At 53.2% G+C, this 18,363-nt stretch overlaps 1 protein-coding gene across 20 annotated transcripts in view; it reads left to right on the top strand.

Moving 5' to 3' along the window:
- ARHGEF10 (Rho guanine nucleotide exchange factor 10) overlaps positions 1–18,363 on the top strand; it is an 87,623-nt gene that overhangs the window by 47,459 nt on the left and 21,801 nt on the right. For all 20 annotated transcript variants that reach the window (XR_012328990.1, XM_073798657.1, XM_019921580.3 and 17 more), the window contains 8 exons: positions 1,370–1,540; positions 3,024–3,169; positions 4,114–4,295; positions 13,452–13,567; positions 13,952–14,079; positions 14,253–14,353; positions 15,713–15,834; positions 16,588–16,674. Coding sequence is in view for 19 of the 20 variants with exons in the window: in XM_073798657.1 (XP_073654758.1) it covers positions 1,370–1,540; positions 3,024–3,169; positions 4,114–4,295; positions 13,452–13,567; positions 13,952–14,079; positions 14,253–14,353; positions 15,713–15,834; positions 16,588–16,674 (1,053 nt within the window). In the remaining variant the exon portion in view is untranslated. The remainder of the gene's footprint in view (positions 1–1,369; positions 1,541–3,023; positions 3,170–4,113; positions 4,296–13,451; positions 13,568–13,951; positions 14,080–14,252; positions 14,354–15,712; positions 15,835–16,587; positions 16,675–18,363) is intronic.

The following is an 18,363-nucleotide window of genomic DNA, read 5'->3' as shown; positions in this document are numbered from 1 at the left end:
GTACTTCAGAGATACCTACAGGTCCGTGTGCAGGGACCCTGCTCTGCGGGTAAGATGCTCCTGGGAGTTGGTCCTGGAGAGGAACGGGGTGGGAGATGGGCAGGTGCTTCCCTCCCGCCGAGCTCCGAGCCCTGCTGCGCCCGCGTGCGCCGAGGGGGCGGCGAAGGGGGATGGCGTGGAGGGGCCTGTGCCTCTGACCCCCGGCCGCTCCCCTGCCTCTCCTCGTCTCACCACACCTGACCCTCCTTGGCTCTCGGGGCCTGTTACCTGTAGTTGCGATGACCCTATAGCCGTCCCCCAGAGCTCGGGATCAGGCTGTGGCCGTGGCTTTTCTGGGCTGCCGGTTTCCACCACGTGGTCCCCCAGGAGGCTCTGTCTTTATCCCGACTCCCGTGTTCTCCCCCGTATTGTACCCCAATAAGTAACAGCCTGGCAGCCGCCGCGCACCCCCCGTTCCTCCGCTCAGCTGTCCGTCCACGTGCGGCGCTGGTTCTGCGGATGGTGCTGGGATCCGGGCGGGCGCGACCCAGCTGCGCTGCTGGTACCAGAGCTCCTGCGAAGATGATTCATTCTGCTTGTAGGGTTTGACGTGGCTCACAGGGAAACCATCGCGTGGAGCAGTGTGTGTTGTTCATTCAGACGGGGAACATGCGATCGTTAGGCGAGTTCTTTCCAGACCGAAGAGAACAGGAAGCTTAAAAAGACAGGGCTGCTGAAGCTCCCGGGGGCGGGCGGGCCGGGTGGCCCGGGCAGGGAGGCCTTGGTCTGGCTCGCCCTCCTCTGCGAAGCCGGCAAGGTGACTGCACCCGGCGCGTAGACGTCCCCCTCGAAAGTTGACTCAGAGCCTGGAGTTGGCTCTCACCACGCTCGCGGTGCCGTTGGTGCCTGTGCTGTGCTCCTGCAGGGCCGCCGCGCTCCGCACGAACCAACGGCTCAGAGCTGGGCGCTCAGGACGCAGACCCGCCGGCGGGAAGGGGACTCCGGCCGTCGGTGGGTCCACTGGTCTGGCTCACGCTGAGAACATCAGCCTGACCGTTACCAGAGAGCAGAGATTTCTGAGGTCCTGGCGAGCTCGCAGTAGGGATGGGTCCCTTCCTGGAAAATGGTGTCTTGTTTCCATTCCCATCCCCGCTTAATAAGGCAGTTTTGTTTTTGCAAAAGGAGCTTTGAACGTTCAGCCAGATTGTGACTCACTGAGTTTGTTACCCTTTCCCAGGGCTTACTTTATTCCCCAGAAGCAGCGGATGCCAGGGCCAGCCTCCGGCTGCCAGAGCCGCGGGATGCTGTCGGTGGGGGTGCGCGGTGACCGCCCGCTGCTCCCACCCCCGCATCACACGTCCGCCTCCCCTCTGCCTTGTTCCTCCTCAAGGACATGCTGAAGAACACGCCCCGAGGACACCCCGACCGGCTGCCCCTCCAGATGGCGCTGACGGAGCTCGAGACGCTGGCGGAGAAATTAAACGAGAGGAAGAGGGACGCTGATCAACGCTGCGAAATCAAACAGATCGCAAAAGCCATAAACGAGCGGTACCTGAACAAGGTGGGGAGTTTTCCTCTCTGTGCTGAGGCTGCCCTGCTTCGTGCTAATGAGCCTTCGCCCTCTGAGCCACTTATCACTAACCTCCTGGAACCTCTCGGCCAGTCCCTTGGCCCAGAGTTCTTGACTGAGGGTCCGTGGAGAGCCTCGGGGTCACGAACGCTGCACAGTGTGCACAGAGCCTTCGTAGTCTGTGCGTTTTCTCAGGAAAGGGGCTCGCAGATTGACTAGGTCCTCACATGGACCCAGGACCCCAAAAAGGTTAAGAGCCACTCTTAGCCGAATTTTACTCTCACAATGCAGTGTTTCATCCTAGTCCTACTTGAAGCATAGATACTCACGTGCATTCTTACTTGTATCCACGGTGCGTGGACTGGGCTGTATTTATCATGAAGAAGGGACGCAGAACACAGCATGAAAGCAGTTCCTCAGCACAGCTGTACCTCAGCTTCATATTTCCAAAGCCATCTTCCTGCCACCATAATCCAGTTTCACATAGGCTTTGCCGTTTTTATCTGAAGCTCTAGTCCACAGGAAGAGGTTAATGGATATGAGCCGTGTTAAATAATTCTGTTTTGTCAGCAGGGGTACTTTCCTACTGGATACTGACATCCAGTGATGTAACTACAAGAACTTTATTGTCATATGTTTTAAGCTTCGGTTTTCCCTGATTCTCCAAAGGATTTGTCCAGGAATTTTTACAGGCAGAAAATTCCCTTCGCTGATATTCTCGAGGTGGCCCATGTTGTTTAAAATCCTGCTTCCCTATGGTACCCGAATGTCTGGGAACCCCTGACAGTCCGAGGGCCCTCAGAGGTGACGCATTGCTTACCGTTGCGCTGGTGAGGTTGCAGCCTCATCCCCGTGAGGTCGGCCGGCCCGTGTGGACGTCTGGGCCAAGGACTCCGGATTTCCTTCTGGGCTGAACGGCTAAAATAAGTTCTGTATGACCTATGTCACTTTACTAGTAAATATGAAGCCTCTTTCCAGAGAACCCAGAGTCCTTTGTTTGGCCCAGAGAAGTAAAACATGGCAAACCATGAGCAGTCAGGAGGTTTTCTTCAGTTTGCTGTCCTTGGGAAAAGTAAAATCCCAGACGTTCCCGGTTGATACGGCGTCCTAAGTAACAGAAAGGTTGGGGCGACCGTCTGTAAGGATCGGAGCGTGTATTCCGAGGAGTCACTGAAAGAGAGAGAGCACATTGGGTGATGGGTGAAAACCAGCGGAGCCCTCGTGGCTGCGTGAGCATCTCATAGCTAGAGAAGCTGCTCACGTCAGGAAGTTAGATCCCCGCCACTGTGTAGATTCCTTAAAAAAAAGCCACTTTTTGAACTCTATACCGTACGTGCACGAAGCGTGATTGGGAATATAAGGATTATCTGTAGAGAAAAAAGAATCTATAAAACCTTGACGTTGTCTGCTTGTGTATTTTGCCAGGCTTCATTCTCATTGTTCTTCTTTTTCTCGGTGGTCTTTGAACGTCCAGCTTCTCAGCAGCGGGAGTCGCTACCTCGTCCGCTCCGACGACGTGGTAGAAACCGTCTACAACGACCGGGGGGAGATCGTGAAAACCAAGGAGCGCCGGCTCTTCATGCTGAATGACGTGCTCATGTGCGCCACGGTCAGCGCCCGGTAGGTCAGCGCCCGGCAGGTCAGCGCCCGGCAGGTCAGCACCCAGTAGGTCAGCGCCCAGCAGGTCAGCACCTGGTAGGTCAGCGCCCGGTAGGTCAGCGCCCGGCAGGTCAGCACCCAGTAGGTCAGCGCCTGGCAGGTCAGCATCCAGTAGGTCAGCGCCCAGTAGGTCAGCGTCCAGTAAGATGCATGGCCCCGTGGGGAGCTCTGTGGTCACAGGCGGTCTGTGTCTCGGTGAGCGGATGCCTTCACTTCCCCTTCACTCTGGGCAGATGTGTATGCAGAGCTCAGCCTCTCATCCTGTGACTTGCATGGGTCCAGGGAGGGTCCCCGACTCACTGCTGGTGGAGCTGAGGGGCGCGTGGGTGGGTTTTCTCTGTAAACGTCAGGCAGATGTCAGAGCTGGAAACTGAACCAAACTCTGTTTCTAGCCATCCTGAATCAGCTATGGTTCCTGTCCGTATCATCGTTCAAATCCTTTCTCATTAGTTGCTTCTCTATAAACATGTTTTTGATGGTTTTTCTTATAAAATTTGGGTATATTGGGCTTCCCTGGTGGCGCAGTGGTTGAGAGTCCGCCTGCCGGTGCAGGGGACACGGGTTCATGCCCCAGTCCGGGAAGATCCCACATGCTGCAGAGCGGCTGGGCCTGTGAGCCATGGCTGCTGGGTCTGCGTGTCCGGAGCCTGTGCTCCGCAACGGGAGAGGCCACAACAGTGAGAGGCCCGCGTACCACAAAAAAAAGAAAAAAAAAAAGAAAAAAAATTGGGTATATTTATACTCTCTGAAAACCCACTGTGGAACCGCGTGGTCAGTCCTGGTGGGAACGCCAGAAGCACCCAAGCCCGCAGTTCAGAGGCGTCTCTCTTGAGTCTCCAGGGGATGAGGCGTCCCGTGACTGACTCCTTGGCTGTGCCTGACACGAGGGTTTCTGCCCCTTGCAGCACCTCCCATGACAGCGGTGCCCTGACATCGACCGGCCAGAGGTATTTGTTGAAGTGGAGCGTCCCTCTCGGGCACGTGGAAGTGATAGAATACGGCGGCGGCGAGGGCGCGGGGGAGAATGGCAGGGGTCCCGTGGTGCCCGCGCCCGAGAGCCTGGCAGTGGTGGCCGGCGCCAAGCCAAGTGAGTGATGCGTCTCGGACGCGCTTGCAGGTCTGGGGCCACCCTGGCTCTGATGTAACCTGCTCGGTCCTCAGCCCCTCACCGTGTCAGGAGACCTGGTTAAGACGGTAAATCTGTCGGGTGACACGGTCCTAGAGCCTGTGCTTATTAACATTGGCTGGCGCACGTGGACACACGTGCCAGCCGGGAGGCTCCTCTCTGAGCCTGTCCCGGTCGGGGTCCGGGGGCGGGGGCCCTGCCCTTGGGATGCATTCCATCTTCCTGGTTCGCGTCCTGTCCTGCGCTTCCCGCCAGCAGCTGCGGCGGGGGCCCTGCTCTCTCCAGAGGGTGCATTGAGTGGATGCAGAGAAGGTCCCAGAGAGCGTGGGCCTGGGTGGTGCTCTCAGCTCTGCCACCCCTTCCCCTTCGGTCTCCACGGAGGTGGTGCCCGCCTGTGCCTTTCACAGAGAATCGGGGGAAGAGGGTCCCAGCGCTTGCCCAACAGTCTTATAATATAGTTATTGTTACTCAACGGTCTGAAGATTCTAGATTTTGAACTTGGTGTCATAATCATTACTTTCTTCTTCTGTTTTCTTTTTGTTTTGCTTTGTTTTTATCCAAGTAAAGCCTGGCTAAATTTACTCACTCACTGGCCTTGACCCCTGAATTGTGGAGCACTTAGAGTACAGTGAATGGGAACTTTCCATAAATTGTTTTGTATATAAAATGAGCCTTTATGTTTAAATTTATAATACTAAAAATAAGTGTGTCAGGGCTTCCCTGGTGGCGCAGTGGTTGAGAGTCCGCCTGCTGATGCAGGGGACGCGGGTTCGTGCCCCGGTCCGGGAAAATCCCACATGCCGTGGAGCGGCTGGGCCCGTGAGCCACGGCCGCTGAGCCTGCGCGTCCGGAGCCTGTGTTCCGTGACCTTTTAGACTGTGTTGTTTCTGACACGGTCAGAAGGAGGCTGCTTTTGAAAGATGCAGCTTTTCTGAGCGAACATGCACGTTCATTTGGGTTTACAGGAACAGGTCGTGGTGACTGTTGGGTCCCATCTGATGGGGCATCTCTTTTATTGTTTGTTCTTCTTCTTCGCCTGATGTTAACAGTCTTGCGGTTTGGTGGTCTGCTTGGGATGCTAGTTCCTTGAGCATGTGCTCCTAAACTCCTGAATTGCTGATGAAAAAATCATGCTCCTGTTTAAATAACATGCATACCGTCTCAAGTAACAATCGAAATACCAAACGGTATCACAGACTTTTGTAAGGAGGGACCAGCTGAGGAGTGGTTTTGGGAGGGGGACAGAGTGGGAAAGGGCGGGAGGGAGAAGCGGTCTCCCAGTTGACTTGACCGATTAAAATTTTACCTAGTAAGAGCAACGTGAAGATTTTGTGTGTTAAATGTTCTTAAAAATCCGTTTAAATTACTTGGAAGTATAGCAAATCCTATTTATGTCTCGGTTTTGTGAACAAAAATAATGCCTTTGTGTGTATTACAATGGAAGCAATCCCAAGGCGGATTTGTGGTCAAGATTGCCTCATTGTGCTCAGGTCTCCAAGGATGCCTTCGCTTCATGAAGTAGATGCTGTGTTACAGGGAACACTGCGTTCTCACGTTCAACTTCTAATTTATGGTTCGTACTGAGCCAACTTAGAATAAGATTCAAGTCAGCAGTATTGAAAAGCAGAAAGCAGGATGACTTAATTTGTAAAATATTACACGCGAGAAAGAACCTGGGCTGTTTCCTGCTGCATTTGAGCCCTAGACCTTATCTCGCGCTCCTGTCAGCTATGGCCCTAGATGTTATCTCGAGCTCCTGTCAGCTATGGCCCTAGATGTTATCTCGAGCTCCTGTCAGCTATGGCCCTAGATGTTATCATCTCAAGCTCCTGTCAGCTGTGGCCCTAAATGTTATCTCGCGCTCCTGTCAGCTATGGCCCTAGATGTTATCTCGCGCTCCTGTCAGCTATGGCCCTAGATGTTATCTCGAGCTCCTGTCAGCTATGGCCCTAGATGTTATCATCTCGAGCTCCTGCCAGCTATGGCCCTAGATATTATCTATCTCGAGCTCCTGTCAGCTATGGCCCTACATGTTATCATCTCGAGCTCCTGCCAGCTATGGCCCTAGATATTATCTATCTCGAACTCCTGTCAGCTATGGCCCTGGATGTTATCTCGAGCTCCTGTCAGCTATGCCCTACATGTTATCATCTCGAGCTCCTGCCAGCTATGGCCCTAGATATTATCTATCTCGAGCTCCTGTCAGCTATGGCCCTGGATGTTATCTCGAGCTCCTGTCAGCTATGGCCCTACATGTTATCATCTCGAGCTCCTGCCAGCTATGGCCCTAGATATTATCTATCTCGAGCTCCTGTCAGCTATGGCCCTGGATGTTATCTCGAGCTCCTGTCAGCTGTGGCCCTACATGTTATCATCTCGAGCTCCTGTCAGCTGTGGCCCTACATGTTATCATCTCGAGCTCCTGTCAGCTATGGCCCTACATGTTATCATCTCGAGCTCCTGCCAGCTATGGCCCTAGATATTATCTATCTCGAGCTCCTGTCAGCTATGGCCCTGGATGTTATCTCGAGCTCCTGTCAGCTATGGCCCTACATGTTATCATCTCGAGCTCCTGCCAGCTATGGCCCTAGATATTATCTATCTCGAGCTCCTGTCAGCTATGGCCCTGGATGTTATCTCGAGCTCCTGTCAGCTGTGGCCCTACATGTTATCATCTCGAGCTCCTGTCAGCTATGGCCCTAGATGTTATCATCTCGAGCTCCTGTCAGCTATGGCCCTGGATGTTATCATCTCGAGCTCCTGTCAGCTATGGCCCTAGATGTTATCTCGAGCTCCTGTCAGCTATGGCCCTAGATGTTATCATCTCGAGCTCCTGTCAGCTATGGCCCTAGATGTTATCTCGAGCTCCTGTCAGCTATGGCCCTAGACGTTATCTCGAGCTCCTGTCACCTGTGGCAAATGCAGATACGTAATCCTCATTGTCTGTCGAAAGAGAATGTCACTCTGTAGGGTACATCTTTTTCTTCATTCTGAGTTTAAGGAGAACTTTGCTTCCAGGTTATCTAGCTGCTCACTCTGGCTTTACAACTGGTGATACTGCTAAGTCCTTAAAGGCAGGACCGAGACCACTGAGTGGTCCGCAGATAGACCTCAAGACCTGAGAAGTTGCTGTAGAATCGGGGACCCTGGATCCATCTCCATCCAAGGATCCTCTTACTCTTATGGTTTCCATTACATGTGTGGTCGGACGCCAGGAGAACAAAGGCTAAGGTCAGAGAAGCAAAACAAAACAGTTGCTGGTAACGCAGTAGAATTTCTGTCTCTTGGGATGAAGGAGAGCAGAGTGCAGGGGATTGGTAATGTTTAGGCAATGCTGGCTTCTCGAGGAGAAAGAATGAAGGTGCCCATTCGTCCCTTAGCAGGTCTGTGTCATCAGCAGGTTGTGACAGTGGGAGTTTGACTGGCTGGTGTCTTGGTGCAGGTATCCAGGTGGGGAGACTCCCGGGGAGGACATGTTCTCGGTCCAGCTGTCCTGGGAAGGGCGCTTTGCAGAGCCACTGCCCATGCTGGTGTTCACGTTGTCCAAAACTCTATTAATAGTCCTAGATACATGTTACTTCTTAACTTTTTATTTTATTTTGGAGTGTAGTTGATTAACAGTCTAATGTTGTGTTAGTTTCAGGCGTACAGCAAAGTGATACAGTTATACATATATCTATTCTTTTTCAAGTTCTTTTCCCTGTAAGATTTAACCTTATAGGTTATTACAAAATGTTGAATATAGTTCCCTGTGCTACACAGTAGGTCCTTGTTGGTTGTCTATTTTAAATATAGCAGTGTGCACATGTCAATCCCAGACTCCCTAACTATCCTTCCCCCCGATTCTTTCCCTCTGGTTGACCTAGAGATTTGTCATACTGAGTGAAGTAAGTCAGAGAAAGACAAATATCGTATGATATCACTTATATGCGGAACCCAGAAAAAAATGATACAGATGAACGCCATTCACCAGCGTTAAGTGCAGGGTGTTACCAGTCGAGGTGCCAAGTGGACAGACAGTGCGGGGGGCGGGCGGGGGACAGGATGCTCTGGGTACCGAGTCTGGAGATCAGGGGCAATGCTGGCAGAGATGCAGTCAGCGCCGTGGGCGCAGATGTTTGCCTGGGATCCTGGTTTAGCGCGTGCCTCTGTAGTTTCCTCATCCTTAAAGTGGGTTTAATTTTTAGCTCTGAGCTGTGAAAGGGGAGTGTGGAGTAGATGGTTTTCAAAATGCCTTCTAGATTAAAAAAAATGGTTTTTAACGAACTGAAGTTTGCTAATTCTGAATGTGCTGGAAGACGGGACTCAAGCCCCGTCAGCTAAGTTAGAAGTCCTGTTCCCCGTTGATATTCATGTGACTGTTCTGCTGTTTGAACGACTCTGTTCTGAAGCTCAGTGCTGCAAGATTGGGTCTGTTACTCAGCGGCGGAGACAGCGTGACCCCTGCTGCGTGCCTTTGCTTTGCACCCTCCGTGTCCTTGAGTTGTGACACGTGATGGCCTTAAACGTTTCCCTCTAGTGCAGGGCCCTGCAAGCTGGGCTCCCTGGGTTGGTTTAAGCTTCCAACCCCCGGAACTGACTCTGCAAAATTCTGTGCTAATAGCGTCTTATTTTCACCCTGCTCCACGCTTTCTCAGGAGGTGGGTTTATGAGAAAATAAATTTCCCTTTTGCTAGAAATAAGGTGACGCTGTAGAGTGTTTTCTTCATTTAGTTCCCACAGTGGGCCCTAAAGCGCCCCCAGTTTGCAAGGAATTGTACCAGGTGGGCGCCGTGGAAGGTGTGAGGGGCCGTGGCCACAGTGCCGGCTCCGCAGGGGCCTTGGGGGGATGAGCTTCCGGACCCTCAGAGAGTCACGTACACAGGAAGGAGAAACCTTCACCACCCAGCAACAAACACTTCCCAAGGAGAGGTTCCTGAGACATTTCAACAGGTGAGAAGCAGCTAGATCTGGTTTCAAGGGAAGCACTTTTTCATGTGCAAATACTGATACAGGCCGTCTTGTAAAAATCGTACCCAGTGCTCTCCGCTTCATTACTTAATCCTTAAAATGGGCAGTAAAAGCCAGACGCGTAGCTGGGCCTCTTTGTCTCACAGTGAGACACACTGTAGGGGCACAGGAACGGCCTGGGCTCTGGGGCGCTGAGCGGCTGGACCAGCGTCCAGCTGTGGAGCTTTCCTGTCGTGGGGCAGGGACGCAGGCCAGGGAGAGCCGTGGTGGACATGGCGCTGACCTGCGTGTCGGCGGTGGTCTTCCCTGTGCCCCCCGCCCCTGCCGGCAGCCTGCAGGGGCACAGATGGCAGTTCCAGGGAGCCAGGCGCCCCTGTTTGGAAATGGGGCCCTCGTTTGCCATCAGGAACTTTGCAGAGAGAATGGAAGGCCAGCCTGACAGTGTCACTTCCCATCCTGAAGCATTTACAGCGTGTCCCCTGTAGGCTGAAATCTAACACAGGTGCCCAGATCCCTGCAATCTGGCTGTGAAGTGGGAAGCTGGGGCAGTGGGTACAGCAGCTCAGGAACGAGGGAGGGGGCTACTGCCATGATTAAAAGTAAGCTGGAGGCTTCCCTGGTGGCGCAGTGGTTGAGAGTCCGCCTGCTGATGCAGGGCACGCAGGTTCGTGCCCCGGTCCGGGAGGATCCCACGTGCCGCGGAGTGGCTGGGCCCGTGAGCCACGGCCGCTGAGCCTGTGCGTCCGGAGCCTGTGCTCCGCAACGGGAGAGGCCACAACAGTGAGAGGCCCGCGTACCGCAAAAAAAAAAAGAAAATGTAAGCTGGAAGAGGGACTTTCCTGGCGGTCCAGTGGTTGAGACTTCGCCTTCCAATGCCGGGGGAGCGGGTTCGATCCCCAGTCCGGGAGCTAAGATCCCACATGCCTCCTCGGCCAAAAAACCAAAACATAAAACAGAAGCAACATTGTAACAAATTCAATAAAGACTTTAAAAGTGGTCCACATCCAAAAAAAAAAAATCTTAAAAAAAAAAAGCCGGAAGAGCCCTAAGCATCCTTACACTCCAGGGAGCAGCATCTGGGCAGGGGGTGCGGGGGACGGAGCCCCTCTGGGGACGCAGGGAGGGTCTCCACAGCCAAGTGCAGAGGCCGGGGTGGGAGAAGGGCAGATAAAACCGAAGACCGGAGAAGTGAGCCCAGCTGAAGACAAAGTGTGAAGAATAAACATGAAGCAGGTGCTCAGGGGCAGGGAGGAGGTGCTCTTCATGATACAAACAGAAGTGAAACCTGCATGAGGTTGGCTGTAATCTTGCACGTGAGGCCAGCTCTGAGGCAGACGGAGGGGCCCTGGACCCAGGGTCCAGGGCCGGAGCTGATGCTCGCTCTGCAGGGCGTCAAGCTTTCTTTCGGCTGCAGATGCGACTTTGGGTCGACTCCATTCTGGAAGGAAAAGGAGGGAAAGTTCCCTGTTAGACCCAGGCTCCTTTGTAGGCACCAGCCTCGCCATCAGAGGAAGCAGAGAAGTGTGTTCCCCATGCGGAAGCAGCTGCCCAAGAGGGACAGGGTGCTCGGCGGGGGCTGGCCTGCCAGGCAGAGGCCACCGCGCAGTCCAGGCGGGAGGGTGGGAGAGAGGCTCCCACAGAAGTGTGCGTATCCGGTCGCCAGACTGTGCCCTGAAGATGTGTAATTTTTAACAGTCCGTTCTTCCTCGGTAAAAAAAAAGTCCTTGATTTGTAAGATATCAAACTTTTCTGAATGAAAGGAAAGTTCTGGAAAGGAGAGCTTGTCCCGAGGCCTGCTGACTGCTGGGTGGGGCAGGTCTGCCTCTCTCGTTCAGTGGGGTGTTTACTCAGCCCCCGCCCTGCATCCCTCTCGCCACCCCAGAACCACCCACTGTCTCTGGGTTGGATTCCGTTTGCAGTGTCTCCGTACCCCGTTTACTCCTCCTTGCCGCGCCTCCTGCCTGGAGACCCCCGGGCCCGGACTCTCCCACCACCCCGGTGGCTGGTGTGACGCAGGGGCCTCGGCCTCAGAGCTGCAGCCAGTCCACACCCGCCGGGGCCTGAGTCCGCACCACGGGGAGTCTCTGGGCAGTGTTGCTGTTTCCTTGGCCACATGGACTCCACTTAGCTTTCAAACCCTGAATTTTCAAGCCAAACTGCAGGGGTTTCCATGGAGACGGGCGCAGTGAGAAGCCGTCTGCTCCCAGAAACCCAGGGTGCTGGGCATTGTGACCAGATGGTAGGAAGTCCACCCAACAAAAATCTTGATTTGCAGATCTGTTGTTTATATGAATGTAGCCAGAAAAAGAGATTCTTTCCTAAACTGAAAGTAACGTTTGGGAAAAGAACGACGGCTCTTTGTTCTGTCTTGTGTGACTTGAGTGGATGCTGTGGTGTTTCGTGCGCGTCCTCCGGGTTCATTAGCATCTTACTCGCTGTTTGTGCGTTTGTGTCCCCAGCGTGCCCTTCCATAAAGCATCTCTGACGCTCACCACACGTGTGAACTTTGAGATGTTTTCACGTTGGGTAAAGGCAGAGAAACTCTTTCTGCCCAATAAGGAAGATTCTCTAACCCGCCAGGAAAAGTCCTCTTCTCCCTCTGGGGATGGGGTGACTCAGGCAGCGTTGGTTTTATCCTTGATGAGATAGGATGGGGCTGGTGGGGCCTCGTGAACGCAGCTTTAAGGAGGAACCAGGCCCAGTCCTGTGACCTCCCGTTTCCTGTCCTTCCCCGTTTCCAGAGCCTGTCCCGGGCGCCTGCTGACCTCTCTGCTCCAACACGTGACTCTAGACCACCCTGGACGCTGGGCCTCGTCCTCCCCGGCTCCCACCCCGCCCTCCCTCTGCTTGGACAGGCTGGGCCTGTCGGGTCCCAGCTGCCGGGTGGTGGACGGCATCAGTCCAGTGTGTCGGGTTGGCAGGAGGCTCCTGGTGACCCGGGAGTCCGAGTGCGGCTGCCCTGGGGCTGCCCGAGCCCTTCTTGTTTTCACACCGAGGACCATCCGCCCACCTCCAGGGCGTCCCTGTGTGTTCAGAAGGTGCACAGAGGAATCTGCCCTTTCCTTCCTTCCTTCCTTTTCTTTCTTGTTCTGCCGTCTCTGTCTGAACCTTGCACTTTACCTACTCTCTGATAAAGAGTAAAGAGGCTTTACAGGTACCTATTCATTTATGATGCTCTTGGTTACAGACACAGAAGGCAGAGCTCTAAATCAGCTCCAAATCTCTTCACTGTCCCCCCTGGGATGGCTGCTCACACAGGGCTTCCAGATGACTCCACCGGTCAGGCAAGAGTTACACTGAGGTGCGTAGAAAGTCACCATCCTCACCATCCACCCACTTCACTCCCGAAACCCTCCAGTAGCTTCAGAACTCTTTGTGTGCTAACCGTTTGCTTAATGTCCCCCAGACTTAGATCATTTGGCTAAGCGATCAGCCCGAGTCAGCAGTGGGTGCTGTTCTCGCGGGCACTGGGAGCCTGTGCACCCACCCAGCTCATTGCAGGCCTCCTCTCCATCCTTTTAGAAAAGCGTTTAGAGAAGACTCACTGGGGCGCTCAGGTTGGCGTTGGGAAGAGCGCGGTTGTTGAAACTTTGGTTGCGATTAAAGGTCATTTCTAGAGACCAGGGATCTTTTACTAATAGTGATTACATCAACGGTGCTTTAAAAATACAAATTGTGATACATCCGATGGACTAATTCACCAGCGTCCTTCAAAAATGTCAAGGTCGTGAGAGAGAGATGGCCTGAGGCACTGACCTAGCAGACTGGAGGAGACTTATGGAGGTGTGAAAGCTTCATGCGTCGTGGGACCCGCCTTCGCGTCCCTGGGAAGCTGGCCTCCGCGGGGAAGCCAGTGAGGTCTGAGTAGAGCCCGCGCTGGCTGGAGTTGCTGCAGCAATGGGAATTCCTGCTTTGCACGATGCTTCTGTGGTTCTGCAAGGTTAACATCCAAGACCTGGTCCAGGGAACTCTGTGCTGTTGCAGCTTTTCTGTAAAGTCTAAAATTATGTCAAAATGAAAGGTCGGAAAGGGAAAATCATCTACTTACTTGAAAACGTTCACTTTTAGAAAAATCTGGATGAACAAGACTCCCTTCTTGTGTCTCCTTCCTCAAGCCCCGGCGTGAACACGCCTGAGATTTGTGCTTTTTGTTGTCTTGTTTTGCAGACAGAGTTTACATGGGGCCGGGGCAGCTGTATCAAGATTTACAAAACTTGCTGCATGACTTAAATGTCATCGGTCAAATCACTCAACTGGTTGGAAACCTCAAAGGAAACTATCAGGTGACAGTCGAAGCCACTTGGCTTCAAATTCTCTTTTAATTTCTAAGTCGTTGTCAGCACGTGACCCCACCCTCCTGGTTCTGTCAAAAGCAAGAACTGATGTTACTTTAAGAATCCATCTGATTGTGTATTTTCTCCTATTTCGGAGAAGGTGAAGCGCTTTTGGTGTAACTTTTGTTCATCCGGAGGCTGACTTGAGCGTCAGTTCTCTTAGGAATGTCCCAGCACCACGTGACCCACCTCCCAAAGGTGCTTTCTTCCTGATCCGATGAGTGTTACTGGTCTCCCTGGGTTTTTCATGTCTCGGCATCCCTTTTTTTCTCTCCCTCGGGATGGTCCCGTCTTATTAACACCTTTACGTGTGCTTGTGCATCTCCTTCCTAGAATTTGAACCAGTCGGTAGCCCACGACTGGACCTCGGGTTTACAGAGGCTTATTCTGAAGAAGGAAGAGGAGATCAGAGCGGCCGACTGCTGTCGGATCCAGTTACAGCTCCCGGGGAAACAGGACAAGTCAGTAAACATCGGAAGGGAGCCTCCGGGCCAGCAGCGAGAACGGGGCCCTTTGTCATGACGTGCATGTCTTCGCGGTTTGGGGATTGTATCGGAGGGGCAGGCCCCGTGATTGGGTTTCACAGGACGGAGCCCACTGCGTGGAGTGCAGTGTCTTTTCTTCTCCCCGGCAGGTGCGGCCGGCCGACTTTCTTCACTGCCGTGTTCAATACCTTCACCGCCGCCATCAAGGAGTCCTGGATCAACAACCTGCAGATGGCCAAGCTCGCCCTCGGTAAGAGCCGGTTGATCTCAGCTAAATGAGGCATGTTTGAACCAGACACAATGCCCGTTCCTCTTCTGTGATGAAATGCACGCCCGAGAGGACGAGGTCACGGCTGAGAAGTAAACCTTACAACAGGTTCACCCATTCACCTGAAAGAATGTTTCCACGTGGGAAAAATCAACCCTAGTGCAGCGATTTTTAAGACGTTTGTGTTATAAGTTAAGGGTTGTAGGGGAAAAAACCCTCACTTTTATTATAACAAAACATTAATATGAGTTGAGATGGTTCAACACAAGTGAAAGTCCTCTGAGTCTGTGGCCTGTGAGAAAGGACCCAGTCCCGGGTCTGGCCCACAGGATGAGAAGGTGATGTCTCATCTCAGCCTGTTTCCTTACCCCTCACCTGTGAAATAAAACACAGGAGTGGACCGAATTGTCCCTGAAGACCCTCTAAGCATGAAAAATAAGTCCTGTGGTTCTATCAGAGATGGGAGTGGCTCTGATTATTTTCTTGTCCCTACGTCCCTTTAGCCTTGCCTTCTTTTGATCTGTGTAGCAAACATTTAGATAGATGGGTGGGTAGGATAAGATACCTGGATGTTATTTACACACACACAGGTCTGTTACTCAGGACACGGGGATGTCCTGCGTCCATGTGTGTGTAAAACTCTCATTCAGGTGCAGAACAATCCGAAATGTTAACCGAAAATAAAATACGGAAGAGAAATAGGCCTTGTGATCTGAGGCTGGTGGCAGGAAGACCATCCGGGCTGGCCTGTGATCCTCGGAACAGGGCTCCCTCCCTCCCCGAATGACTCAGTGGTTTATCAGGCCAGCTTTGGGGTGACCCCGTGAACAAGGACACGGATAGGCTCTGAGGATAAGCTCCTGTTTATCTTCAGATGCGTCACGTTTTCAAAGCTGAGATGGATGACTTGCTTTGTAGTAAAACATTTCTTGATTTCGTCGTACTTTTTTGTCCCATGGTTTTGTGCCATGTTAGAAAACTTCTCACTCTGTCCCTGGTGTTTGAATCTAAACATCTCAGCTAGTTTGAAAAAGGGACAGAGGAAAACAGACCAGACCCAGGTGGTTTGCGCTTTGATGGTTCGCAGCGCCCCCGCCCCCAGCCGATGGCTGGTCCACAAGGCGGGAACGGGGCGGTGGGCGTCCGTTAGACTCAGGGCAGAGCGCTTACCTCATAAAGCCACAAGTCTGCAGCCTCCCCCGTGAGAAGAGGCTGTGCTGTTTTCCAGAAGGAAAACCCTCAGTTCTCCAGTCTTACCCAAAGTAGGGGCCAGACTCTCCCCCAGCCCCCAGGGCTGTGCTCGTTGCCCACCTCTGTTCCCTTCCCCCGGCGCGGGCACAGAGGAAGAGAACCACCTGGGCTGGTTCTACGTGGAGGACGACGGGAATCAGATCAAGAAGGAGAGGCACCCCCTCCTCGTGGGACACATGCCCGTGACGGTGGCCAAGCAGCAGGAGTTCAAGGTGACGGGCGGCGGGCGGTTACCAGGAAGGGGCGCCGAGGCAGCCTTGGGCGTGGCCCCTCCGGGGCCCGTTTGTGTAGAAGTCATTTAGGAGGGTGGTGGTCTGAAGCCAGAGACTGCTTACCCGGAGCCGGAGCCGGTGCTGGGCCTTCCTCCGAGGCCCCGCGCTCAGGCCCCGCGGCTCAGGTCCGGCAGCTCCGTGCCCGTCGCTGGGCGGCTCGGCTTCCACGTGGTCATAATTGGAGACCTTCCGGTGGCCCGAGGCATGGTGCCCGCTCTTGGCTGAAGCAGACCCCGTCTGCGGGTGGCGTTTTGTCGGTGTCCCTGTGCAGTGGACCCAAGCACTGCGGCCGGTGTCCACACAGACTGCAGAGACGCGTGGGTGTGTCTTTCTTTAAGAAACGCATTATCCTTTCTCACTTTGGTCTCTGGCCGACACTCAGTCCTGGAACCCGGGCTTCCCTGGAGCTCCCTCAGCTGATGGGGACCATTCCCGCTGGCAGAACCTGCTCCCCGGGAGAGGCAAGGGCCCTGTCGGTGTGGCCTCAACCCAGAGCTGCAGCTACCCGGGGCACACTTAGGTGTTGCTTCTAAAAAGCAAATTTCTGAGACTCGTACGTCGATCTTTCCCTCTCTTAGCCTTTGGAGTTGCCGTGGTTTATGTCAGAACGCTGTCATCCCTGTGAGACGTGCCCTCTGGCCTCCTCTGAGTCCCATTTGAAATTCGGGCCTTTGATTTTTTTCTCCCCTTTAGATCGAATGTGCCGTTTATAATCCTGAGCCTTACCTAAGTAATGAGAATCAGCCAGACTCGTTTTCCACGGCTCATGGTTTCCTATGGGTAAGATGCTTTTGTTTGTTTTTTGTTTGTTTGTTTTTGCGGTACGCGGGCCTCTCACTGCTGTGGCCTCTCCCGCTTTGGAGCACAGGCTCCGGACGCGCAGGCTCAGCGGCCATGGCTCACGGGCGCAGCCGCTCCGTGGCATGTGGGATCCTCCCGGACCGGGGCACGAACCCGTGTCCCCTGCATCGGCAGGCGGACTCTCAACCACTGCGCCACCAGGGAAGCCCCTTTTTGTTTGTTTTTAATGCAAGTTCATGAATAATCCATGTCCACAGCTAATGAGATGAGAAATGGCAGAGTTGAGTGGTCTGATAGCTCGTTGTGGCTGGTGTGTCCCAAATTGTGTCTATAAACATGGGGGACACAAACAGGAAAGGGGGCTGATCACTTTTGGAAAAGGTGTCGAGTTCTAAGGCATTAAAACATTTCTCTCTTTTCTTTTTCCTGTAAAACTTAACCAGATTAAATTCAGTCCAAAGTCCATGAACTAATAGAAGCATTGGAATATTTTTTCAGTTTGGGCGGTTAAATGTCATGGAGTTTTTTCTCTTCCAAGACCATGCTGGCTGTTCACGCTGGGGACTTAGCAGTTAAAATTAGTTTCTTCCAAATGAAGCGCTGCCTTTGAACGGTCCTGCGTTTGCAGTAGACGTTGCTGGCTCGTGCAAACCAGAGGAATTGCTCTGTGGTGCGTTTTCAGGTCTCCTGGTGCCCCCCTTGTGGGGAGCCGCCAGACCTCCTCCACGATGGGCCCTCTGTCCTTTTGCAGCCCTACCTGGCTCTCTCCCGGGTGTCCTGACCCCGCGTAACTCCCCACACACCCCGCCCCGTCTCACAGCCAGAGCGCTGGCCTGCTTGGAGTCCCTGGTTGAGTTTTGGAAAGAAAACAGCCTGATGAGCTGATAGCTCTCTGCACTCAGCCCAGAACGAAGGGATGGGCTGAATTCCCTCAGGGCTTTTGAATTTTAGAGGAGGTTTTTCCCATTTCAGGACCTGCACCTGGTCAGACCCCGCTTCCTGTAGGCCCGAGTGGGCCTGGCAGTTCGCCATTGTCCCGGGAAAGGCGGCATGCTTATTGATCAGAAGGGGAAAATCCGTTAGAATAAGGAGAGGGTCACGACATCCTCAATGTTGATGGAAAAGAAGAGGCATTTGTGAAGAACGCACACTGCCCGGAACCAGGCGAGCGTTCTCGTGTAGAGCCAGGCGTGCTCTTCCCTGGTGACAGGATCCGGCTCCTTCCCACTGAAAAGACAATCCAATTTAGGTTTAAGTTGGGAAACAAACCTTGCTGAGCAAACAGGGGGCTCATAACTATCATGGCAGCAGTAGTACAAGTTCTAGAAAAACAACAACACTCCCTGATATGTTAAATGCCGGGGACCCACTTTGAGATCCAGTCTCACCCGTTTTTGTCTCTTTTTAAGCCTTGTTTCTTCAGGCAAGGCCTGGTTTAAAATTGACACCAGCCTGCTTTTTCAGACTTTGAACTGTGCTCGGATAGGCCTTTACCATCCTGTGGTGCTAGGTGTGTGGTTTTTAAAGGATGTAAATGTGACTTTTACAAAAACAAAGCTGTGTTCTTGTTATTAAAATTAAAAGAAAAAGATGACCTAATCAAACATGTTGCAGGGGGGCGGGGCTCTGTGAGCAGACTGTGTAAAGGTTATTTGGTCCTCATCGGCC

The sequence above is a fragment of the Tursiops truncatus genome, chromosome 21, assembly GCF_011762595.2.
Source record: "Tursiops truncatus isolate mTurTru1 chromosome 21, mTurTru1.mat.Y, whole genome shotgun sequence".
Classification (NCBI taxonomy): Eukaryota; Metazoa; Chordata; class Mammalia; order Artiodactyla; family Delphinidae; genus Tursiops; species Tursiops truncatus.
This window is presented reverse-complemented; position numbering and strand designations above follow the sequence as displayed.